The sequence below is a fragment of the Notothenia coriiceps genome, unplaced genomic scaffold (genome assembly GCF_000735185.1).
Source record: "Notothenia coriiceps isolate Sejong01 unplaced genomic scaffold, NC01 NC01_scaffold00015627, whole genome shotgun sequence".
NCBI lineage: Eukaryota > Metazoa > Chordata > Actinopteri > Perciformes > Nototheniidae > Notothenia > Notothenia coriiceps.
In genome coordinates, this window is record NW_011348328.1 from 78,290 (window position 1) to 89,984 (window position 11,695).

General features: G+C 40.5%; 1 protein-coding gene across 1 annotated transcript in view; it reads left to right on the plus strand.

The window, feature by feature from the left end:
* Positions 1 to 2,114, plus strand: part of LOC104949055 (voltage-dependent P/Q-type calcium channel subunit alpha-1A-like) — an 18,823-nt gene extending 16,709 nt beyond the window's left edge. The window contains exons 2-3 of the mRNA XM_010775335.1: positions 1,396 to 1,501; positions 1,971 to 2,114. Of these exons, the coding sequence (XP_010773637.1) occupies positions 1,396 to 1,501; positions 1,971 to 2,114 (250 nt within the window). The remainder of the gene's footprint in view (positions 1 to 1,395; positions 1,502 to 1,970) is intronic.
* Positions 2,115 to 11,695: the final 9,581 nt, after the last annotated feature.

The following is an 11,695-nucleotide window of genomic DNA, read 5'->3' on the forward strand; positions in this document are numbered from 1 at the left end:
CTCACACACACACACACACACACACACACACACACACACACACACACACACTTGCACACATACTGTATGATGATGTATGATTCCATAAATAGCCACTTCCTTCCTTTTTGGCTGATTGCCGTCCCCTTCCCCCTCCTCCTCTTCACCATGGGAATGCTGATCCCAGAGGAAGGAGCACGCACGTAGGAAAAAGGTGAAAAAGAGGACAACAACTAGGATATATAATAATACGATAAGGAAAGACTGGATTTATTTAAGTGGCATGGAAATTCAAATTGCAACTCTGCAAATCGTGTAGATATCCAGTATGTTCATATAATCATAGTATTATAACTCGTCCTTTTTTCCAATATTCTAATATTTCTCTTTTTTTCTTGGTCTATCTGTTCCTCCCTTTCTCTCGCTCGCTCATTAATCTCTCTCACACATTTGCTCTCGCACTCTCTTTCGGACACACTCTCTCCACTGGCTCTCTTTTCTCTTGTGAAATGTAACTATTCATCTTGTGACCTTAACGAGACAGGCGGATTGATTTAAGTAGACACCACGTGAGTGTGTGTGTGTGATGTATGTGTGTGTGTGTGATATAGACGGAGAGAGATTGTGACAAACACAATTAAATGTACAATGACACACTCCCTCTTGCTTTTTATTTATCTCCCTCTCACCCTCTCTTTCTCTCTCACAACTAGCCCTTAGATGCTATGTACACAGAGCCAAATGGTGATGTCACAATGGATCTCACTCAGTGTCCACACAAGCTATTACACACCAACACTTTAATGTAGCCTGCGTCTGTGTGTGTGTGTGTGTGTGTGTGTGTGTGTGTGTGTGTGTGTGTGTGTGTGTGTGTGTGTGTGTGTGTGTGTGTGTGTGTGTGTGTGTGTGTGTTGTTTGTTTTATTTTTCTGTGTGGGTGGTGTGTTACCAGAACATACACTTAGCATATTTAACTGACTCATAATGATGGCTTGTGGGTCTGTGTTTGTGTGTCTGTTAGTGTGTGTAAAGAGGCGGCAAAAGCAGTTAGTGGCCAGACATTCACTTATGCACTGGAATTGAAGACATTGAACCTTAAATTAAAATGTGATCATGTTCATTTTTCTATATTTTTGTCATTATTTTTTTAATTTTAAAGTGTGACTTATCTAAGACAAACCTCAGAATGGAAGTTGTTAGGCAAGTTTTGTTAGTGGGAATTTTGTTTAATTATATTTGTCACGTCTGCCCCCTTCAGCAGGATTAGAGTTGTCATTACTGCATCTAAAATTGGAAAGCTGGAGAGAATAGAGACATTTTAGCAATGACTATGTACAAAATGCACTTATTATGTCAAGCTGTATTTGTTTAGATGTATGAATCAAGAAGTGTTTGTTCCTTGACTGTCCTTGCTTACTCCATTTGAGTGGATGATTCTCGCCACCATCATTGCCAACTGCATTGTCTTGGCTCTGGAGCAACATTTGCCTGATGGGGACAAGACGCCGCTGTCTGAGCGCCTGGTGAGTTAAACAGGCGTGACACAGTGTGTGAGCCATATGTAAACACCACTCAACCCAGGTGACAGCTCTGACTACTTATTGATTTTACTTCAGTGGAGATGCATGCAGCTACTCAGCTTATAGACACATTTAAAGCAATGATTTGTTTCACCTTGAAAACATGTAATGATCCAGATGTGCAATACAACACATTATCAATAATACATTAAGATTCCAAATGATTATACAAAATACACAAACTATTACTCTTAATCCATTAATATACTAAGTAAGAAAATAAATTCTCTACCATCTCTACGTTGCTACACATTCTTATGAAAACATTTCTTCTGAACACACATTTATCTAGCTACCGATTGGTGTCTGGCTTTGTCTCTGTCTACTTATATCCCTTTAAACCTTTCTTCCATCCTTTTCCTTTCTCCCTTCATTAACCCCCTTGCTTTCTTTACTCTCTGTCCCTCTTCAGGATGATACAGAGCCGTACTTCATTGGGATCTTCTGTTTTGAGTCTGGAATAAAGATCCTGGCGCTCGGTTTCGCCTTCCACAAGAACTCCTACCTGAGGAATGGTTGGAACGTCATGGACTTTGTGGTGGTGTGCACAGGGTGAGTGGCAAACAAATAGACAATAGCCCTACCTGTCACAAAACACACACATGCAGGGTGTCCGCGGGGTCTTAAAAAGTATTAAAAGTTGATAAAACAATTTAGCGAAAATTAAGGCTATTAAAAAGTATTAAAAAGTATTAAACGGCATTTTCCAAGGTATTAAATGTTGTAGCTTGTTTTCAATAAGTATATAAATTGTCCAAAGAGGTTGTATTCTACAGTTTGCCTGAATGTAATCATTGCAGGTGTGTAGTGTGATTCTGTGTAGTTTATTTATGGCATCCCGTTGGGTTTGACGTCATCTGAACAGGACATCGCACGCTCACTGCTTGATAGCGCGCGAAGGTCCGTTTACGCCGGTTGCTAAGCAACATCGTTATGGGGAAATGCAAGTCTGCGTCCAAATGGTTGGAAGATAAGGAGGAAGGACAATCAATACTGTATATAGTCAATATGAAGTAAAGTCTGTCGCCAATGTAACCGGTTAAAACTCGAAGTGGCGATGAGGTCTTAAAATGTATGGAAAGGGTCTTAAAAAAGGTCTTAAAAGGTATTACATCTGACTTCAGGATTCCTGCATATACTCTACCCTGAGTACATGTATATTAAGTACCTGCATGAACACTTACAAATGCACACACACATATATAAAAGATCATAATATGATGTTGTTCAACTTAAACAGAAGAACAGGGTCGTTTATCATGTGCTTTAGTGCTGGTTTGAACATGTGTATGTCTGTGAGGGTCCTACCGCTGCTCCTTTGCCCTAATCAAGGGCCCCATTCTGGGCAAGGCAGCAGGCAGATCACAGAGCAGAACTGCAGGCAGCCAGCAGCCTGGGTAGCGAGCAAATGTCACCATGATGTACACAGACAAAGAGGGGGTGGGGGTCACAGAGGAAAGAGACATCAGATAGAAGGAGTGAAAAGGGGATGTGCAAAATGAACAGGTGTTTGTAGACAGAGAAGCAAAGGGATTGAATGGAAAGAGACAATTGAAGAATGCAGGGAGTGAAGAAAACCAGGCGTGATTTGTCCAGATGTTTTCCCAACACAAGTCTATCTTATAATTCATCATTTTAACTGTAAATTGACATTCAGTCTTTAAAGACACTTTCTCTTGAATGTAAATATTGCAGGCTGTGTGGTGTTTACAACTGTGACAACGCTGGTGTGTGGGGGCAGTTTTTGTTAAATGATTAATGGGATTTACACGACTGTAATTGCATAAGTGATCGGTTAGGGAGAAGAGAAAAAACTGTATTGAATGTGTGTCTTATTGTTGATGTGAGAATACTCTCAGTTAACTGAACCACACAACTGATGTTCTCTATACAGTAGTTGTCTTAAGACATTCACAAAGCTTAATAACTCTTTTCTGATAATAACAACACACTCTGGTTCTCATTTTTTCTTTTGCTAATTGTGAAATACATTGATTCTGATAGCATAGAGTACATGAATCATTCGACATGCCACATAGGGAAACTGTTACTATGCTACTGTGTCCAATACAATGAGATGTGGGAGTTCTGGCGCAGGTTCATATGTTGAGGTCACTGCATATTATGGTTATTTGGGAGCTTTATATGTTACATAAACCTTCCACATATTTGCTGACAAAGCACCAGAGAAACTGGTGATTGCCCCCCTCTGCCTACCTCTATCTCTTTTTCTCACACACATTTGCCGTATGGCAGTATGTCCTTATGCTTCAATAATAAGAGTAATCATGAATCCAAGCCCTTCCCGGCATTGCAAATAAGAGAGACGAGGGGTGAGAAGATGAGTGTCGGCGAGACAGCAGGAAGTAGCGCGATGCAGAGAGGAGGGAGGAGAGGAAGAACAGGGAGAGCAGAGGGAAGTGAAGCAGTCCTTAACTTCCAAGAAACGCCTGGTCTCACATAATCCCCCCCCCCCCTGTGTTTTTTAAGAGGACATCTAATGTTTTGACAGTGAAACCCTCTGAGCAAGCATGACACAGCAGTTTAATAATCTGTGCTGCTAGGCACAGGCATAGCTGGTGTTGTGTGAGATGTTGTTACATCAGGCAAGCAGAATGTTATGGTTTTACTGACAATGTACCTCTAAAGTGAACCTGCAAAGCACTTCCTGATATGATAGCAATCACAGGCATTGGTTTCTTTAGACTATTTTCAAAGTGTCCTGGCTTTGAAGTTAAAACGCATGTTCATGGCCATCTTAGATGTCTCGAGAAAATAGATGGAAACTAGGCTTAAATATTGTCTTGGATCTCTCTTCCTTTATCTCGTATTTTTTGTAATGAAATGAGAAAAATTATGCACGGACGACCATTTCCTCTTATAGTGTCAACCATATTGCAATTGCAATCAGTCAAAAATGATCGCAAGACATTGGTTCACAACTGTTTATCCTTATTATCATTATAGGAATGAAAAGTGCACCAACATGGTTTGTTAGATTTTCAAAACATTTGACAAAAAATTAGATTTTTTCGGTAGAAGTAAAGTCCAAGAAGAGACACATTGCTCTCTGCAACCATGAAGAGTCACTGGAAATAACACTGTCTGAATTGTTAAAAAAATATCATGAGGCACTACTTTAAGAAAACAGATAGGCCTATAGACTGAGGAAAGCTAGCAATATGTCAAAAAGGAGTAAAAATGAATTAAAAAAAACATATAAGTACTCAGCAATGTAAACAACAGTCACGCAACACACCCAGCTTTGTAACCATTTTGCAGAGAGGCAGGAAGCTGCAGCAAGAAATGCAGACAGAGAATATGCTGCAGCACTTACAACACACATACTGTATATTCCCATGATACATTATGTACACTGACTGAAGTCAATACATTGTACACACACACCCACACACACCCACACACACACACACACACACACACACACACACACACACACACACACACACACACACACACACACACACACACACACACACGCACACATCCTTTGTCGTGCTCTCGATGAATGGGGGTTGTGTTTTCAGCAGTGCTGCTCTTTGAAGATGAAAGGCTACTTGGCCTTTCTGTCCACCCTTGGACGGAACCTTTGATAACACTCTGACCAATGCACGCACACAAATCCACATACACCAATCAACACACTCACATTTCCACATCAAACATTCCTTTCCATTTCCTACTCAATCCTAGGGCATTTGTACGACGGAGTATTAGGGCCACACTTAGAAGAAGAAAAAACAGAGATTTCGAGATTAAAGTCGTAATATTACGAGAATAAAATCATAATGTTACGAGATTAAATCCGTAGTTTCATAAGTGACTTGAGAAGCGGACTTGGAGGAGATTGTCTCCTTTCTGCAGGAGGAAATGGCTGGTTCTGGCCGACTACATTACATTACATTGCATTTAGCTTTTATCCAAAGACAGCAGAATCCTATAAGTACATCAGGTTTCAGTTTTCAGTCTGGGCCGGAAGATGTGTAAGCTTTCTGCTGTCCTGATTTCAATGGGGAGCTCATTCCGATTCCACTACAAGGCCATCGTTCGACTCCTTCTGGATACAAAGCCTTGATTACAAGTCTCATCGTTTCTTGTGAAACAACAAATCCCCTTTGAACAGCTCGTAGATGTAAGCAACGATAGCCTTAGTTGTAGTCGGCCAGAACCATCTATTTCCTCCTGCAGAAAGGAGACAATCTCCTCCAAGTCCGTTTGGTTCTTTCTTCGAAATAATAGACATAGTTACTTGCACAACCTATTCAAAGTGTTAATAATTATGATAATCTGATGCTGATGTGACAAAAGATTAAGTATTTTGTTATTTGAGAAACCTAAACTAAAATACTGCTTCACAAGATGCTCCACATTCCTCATTGTATTGCAGGACGCTGCTGTCGTCTCCTTCTCAAGTCACTTATGAAACTTAATCCATAGACTGTATATATAAAGCTTTAATCTCGTAACTATAACTTTATTTTCGTATTATTACGACTTTATTCTCGAAATCTCTGTTGTTTTTGTATAAGTGTGGCCCTAATACTCCGTCGTACATTTGCTCGTGCGACATACAAAGGAAAAAACACACATGGCTCTAAACATGTCTGAATAGAATAGATATTCACTCCACAACCTTGTTGGATGTTAGCAGATTTGTGTGCACTCTTGTTTCTCTGCCCAAGTGTGTGCGTTGACCTATCTCTTGTAGTAAATTGCCTGAGTGATTTGGCCCTGGGAATAAGCTAGTTGTTTTTTTTATGCCAAGTATTGATTATTAGTCCAATTACCCTTAGTTTACAGCCAGTCTCGACTCGCCTCCTCCCTCCATCTCTCCTTCTTGTTCCTTCATTCAGGTTTGTTTATTGTGAAAAACAGCTGACACATTGAGATAATTAAAAACTGATTAGATCATGGAGGCATTACTTTCAGTTCTGTCATTGTTTAGAGTTGTACCGAATAGATTTCTGATATAAAGCTGTGTGTTTGACATTTTCTTAACCTTTAATTGTCTTTGAAGTTACGTGACGTTAAACATAATGTCATTAAAAGGAATGATACAATATTAGTATGTGAGGCAGGATATAAAGTTAATACGAGAGGAAATGTATAATTATGCAGATACATGTTATTATGTAATCGTGGTATCATACGAAAGCAAGGAGATAAGAAAAAGTGGAAAGTTTGGAGGGGAGATGAAGCGATTTGGTCAGTGATGTGGACAAAGATAATTAGCCACATTTAGCTGAAGTCAGCAGGAAAGCAGGCGGAGGGAGCAGGCGAAAAAAGATGGTGTTTGTATAATGGTGTCCCATGAGAGCGGGTTGGTGGGGAGATTGTGTAATATTGCTTAATGTGATTGTCCTGAATCATTTGTGTGCCTCTGTATAAAGTGCAGGTGTGTTTATCTGTGTATAAGATGTGCGCTAGGCAGCTTCTCTGTCCCTGACGACATTTGTATCCATTGGTTATTACAAATGACCTACTTTCTAGTGTGCATATGTGAATACAATCATTCACACTCAATATGTTCTCCAACCAGCGGCCGTGCGTGTGTGTGTGTGTGTGTGTGTGTGTGTGTGTGTGTGTGTGTGTGTGTGTGTGTGTGTGTGTGTGTGTGTGTGCATTTCTTATCTTTTTCTGTATGTGTACATGTGTGTTTGTGTGAGTTGTGATGCATTTACATCATAGAGAGGAGAAAGAAAATAAAACAATCAATCAGGCTCCTCCATTGGCCCTGTTACCAAGGTGATACAGAGATTCTATCAATGAGCCAAGGTCCCTGTTGCCATGGAAACACTTATGAATGAGAAAGGACCCAGTAACCGTGGAGACGGTGTGAATGAGGAACTGCCTCATCGGCTTGACACTGTGTGTGACGGCGGATGCTGTTTTAGAAACTGAAATCTTCATTATTACCATCATTGTCCTCATCGTCATTTTGTGTGTTTTTAATATCAAAAATCGTAGAAATGGGTCTTTTTTTCTTTCTCGAATGGCTTCTCTTTTGTATTCCCAATAAATGCCGATACACAACACAAACATACCTATTTTTCATATTCACTGTTTGTGTTTTTATCAAAGGGGCCCTATATGGTTAGAGAGTGTGGAGGAATGTTGGGGATTTTAGACTTTGCATCACATTTACATGCATCAAAAATGATACACGTTGATACCAATAAGGTCTATTAGCAACACAAGTAATGGCTTACCATATTTAAAAAAAAAATACAAAATTAGGGCTGTCAGTTGATTACAAATATTTATAGTTAATCGAGATTAATCGCAAATTAATCACACATTTTTTATCTGTTCTAAATGTACCTTAGAGGAATATTTTTCAAGTTTTTAATACTCTTATCAACATATGAGTGGACAAATATGCTTTATGCAAATGTTTGTTTATTATCATTGGAACAATGACAAATATTCTCCTGAATATTGCCAACACAACAACCTCTCCCTCTCCCTCTCTCTCTCTTACACTTTCTCCCAACCCTGTGTACTTCCTTGCACTGAGCCAGTTGCTCAAACAGACAAGCCTGTTTACAGTTGTCGGCGAAATGCTGCTCCTCTGTCTTCATAACAGTCAAAGCATGAGACTGAAGTTCCCACTGTGGGTCAAAATAATGCGCTGTGATCGACACGTTGGATGCGATCTGTTGGATGCGATCCGATGGATGCGATTATCTCACAGAGTCTCTCGTCCTCCACAATGTTAATTGTCCTGCAAGCTGTAGCCACCGCCACCCATTTAGCTATCGCTGTTGAAAGCTTGCTGCTCGTAGACGCCGTGTCCAGGCGTCTCCCCGGGCAAACTTTCAAGCGTGGTCTGCCGCAAGCGAGCGGCAGGAGCGGGGCTGTCAGCATCCCCAGCTAGAAGTGTTTGGTTCTAAAAACATTCTGAGAATGTTACAGTCATTGTTCTAGGAAGGTTTTCAGCGGGAAGTTTTTGTTTGGTTCCCAGAACGTTCTTCTGAAAGGTAGGATAACGTTCTCTAAAAACATTCTTAAAATGTTTGGTGATAACATTGTTAGAACATTATGCCCTCCTATTCTTAAAACGTTTTCAGCAGAAGCTTTTATTTTGGTTCCCAGAATGTTCTTCTGAAAGGTAGGATAACGTTCTCTAAAAACATTCTTAAAATGTTTGGTGATAACATTGTTAGAACATTATGCCCTCCTATTCTTAAAACGTTTTCAGCGGGAAGTTTTTGTTTGGTTCCCAGAATGTTTTTCTGAAAGGTAGGATAACGCTCTCTAAAAACAATCTTAACATGTTTGGTGATAACCCTCTTAAAATGTTTTTGAAAACATTGTTAGAACATTATGCCCTACTATTCTTAAAACGTTTTCAGCAGAAGCTTTTATTTTGGTTCCCAGAATGTTCTTCTGAAAGGTAGGATAACGTTCTCTAAAAACATTCTTAAAATGTTTTTGATAACATNNAAGTACCACACGCCTGACACACATAGAAGCAAAAGGGGCACATTTTCATGCTAGTGCAGTCATTAGTGTGTTTGTGCTGCCTTGTCTTTTTTCCCCACGCTTTGGGTAGAGCTTAATTTGAATCAAAATATAATTGAGATACTTGAGGATGTGATAATCTACACAAAAAAGCACACCCAGACTAACAAAAACAGGTGAGCGGGGAGACAATTAAGGACACGGTGAGGGGGGACAGGACAACACAGGGCACCAGGTGGCAACACAAAATCAGAACACCACCGCGCGCACACGCGCCGGCACCATCTTGTTCGCCTCACACTATTAAAACAATGAATTGCACTATATACCAACATGTCCACGTGAGCTCCTAGTACGGCGTCCAAATACACACCAGACGTTAACAAGATGTACCGAGAGCTGACAGGCAATATATTCTCTATTATAAAATAAATGAGCAGTTGAAAAAGGAAGTAAACAATCAAGAGTGATTGACAAAACCACAGGATAATAGTGAAAGAGAAGAAGACTAAAAAGGCAACATACCCACATAGAACAGGAGATGGAGACATAGAGATGGATAGATAGAACACACCATAATAATATATATAGCACACAGAAGCAGACATTCTACATGAAACAACACACCACATATCCATGAGTTGTATGTTTCTCATTACCAGACATAAAATTTCATAATGACATAAATAAACAAAAGAAAAAAAATATATTTCATTTTTACAAGTGGCATGTTTGTATTGAATAGAGGTTATTAAACAGTGGAATAAAACGAGTTGGTATAAGGTATGGAAATGGCACGGAAAATGTCTGTGGATTGAGATGAACGATTAAGGATGCACATAAACATCGAGTGCATGAACACTACCCAAACATTAGTTGTCTAACTTGAACGTAAAACACTTGTAGCCCTGTCTCATGCATTCCCTTATTCCACGCAATAAGGGGAATGTCAAACACGGCCGCATCCGCGGCTCGCTGTTCTTACACCACTCCCCCTCCTCGCCGCTGAACATTATGAATAAAAGCGTAGTAATCATAGATAGAACGGCAGGATCCGTGACAGTTTTGTTTCATCTGATTTTCAAATAAACAAAGTCTTGGTTTTAAGATATTAAAACTTGTTTCACCAAATCAGATGATGAAAATACAACCTTTTAAGCTGGTAACGGCATAATTACAGCAGCAACTTAACGTCACAGCAGCATAACAACAGCCGGCTGTTTCTTGTGAGGGTTTCCCCGGGAACAAACATACACCCACAATGCGTCACTAGGAGTCTAGTGGACGGTATCAGTACTAACAAGTAAACCAAATTTACAAATACTTTTTTTAAATATTCTGTTTTAATTAAATTACGTTGTTCTAAATTATTCTGAGGGCACAAAAAGAGGAGGTGGGGGCCACATTGCGCCCGCGGCCGCCATTTGCGCCCATCCTGCCTAGAATTTAGATTATTTCCAGTCTTACTGAGATGCTGTCTGGTGCATTCTCTAGACTGGATTATACAGATGAACCACCACCAATATTCAATAATTTGTACAATTCTCATTTTTTTGCTATACTGTTGTGGCCTCCCACCCGGTTGTCTAAGCGACACTGTATTTTTAGTGTGTCTTTTAATAATGCATGTATTCATATCATTAGCTAGAACTACTGGATCTGATCGATATGCGACATATAACGCGAGTGAAGTCTAATCTGACGCGACAGAGAGAGATCCAGACTGACGAGTCGACACGCAGCTCTGCATCATCACATGCAGCGTGGCCGGACAAAACACACACTTCAGGCTTAGAATATCACTCTAGCTATTCTTAATTACCGTTCAAACTACCTAAACTAGTTATACGATATGTTTCAGTTTTACTGTCGGGGTCACTCATTACTGGATCCGCGAGCTGCATGAATACTGGCATAATAGATTGGCCCGACTCGGAAGCCAGCAGGTGAGGCCTTCATTGCCCGAGCTAAATCACTAGATGGCCCCGGGCCATCGGGCAGTCCTTCAATGTCGAGCACTGATTTGGCCAATACAAAATAACCTTTGTTGGCAATCGGCAGGTCAACGTTTTCCTGTAAGTCTTCACAAGGTTTTCACACACTGTTCGGTCATTTTCGGCCATTCCTCCATGCAGATCTCCTCTAGAGCAGTGATGTTTTGGGGCTGTCGGCTGGGCAACACAGACTTTCACTCACTCCAAAGTTTTTCTATGAAGGTTGAGATCTGAGACTGGCTAGGCCACTCCAGGACCTCTTTGAAATGCTTCTTACGAAGCGACCACTCCTTCTGTTCCCGAGCGGTGTGTTTTGGGATCATTGTCTGCTGAAAACCCAGCCACGTTCTCATCTTCAATGCACCTTGCGCTGATGGAACGGAGGTTGTCACTCCCCCCATCTCACGATACATGGCCCCATTCATTCTTTCCTTTACATGGATTCAGTCGTCCTGGTCCCTTTGCAGAAAAACAGCCCCCAAAGCATGATGTTTCCACCCCCATGTTTCAGTAGGTATGGTGTTCTTTGGATGCAACTCAGCATCTCTTTCCTCCTCCAAACACCCTCGTCTAGTTGAGTTTTTACCAAAAGTACCTATTTTGGTTTCATCTGACCATATGACTATTCTCCCAAAATCCCTCTTCTGGATCATCTAAA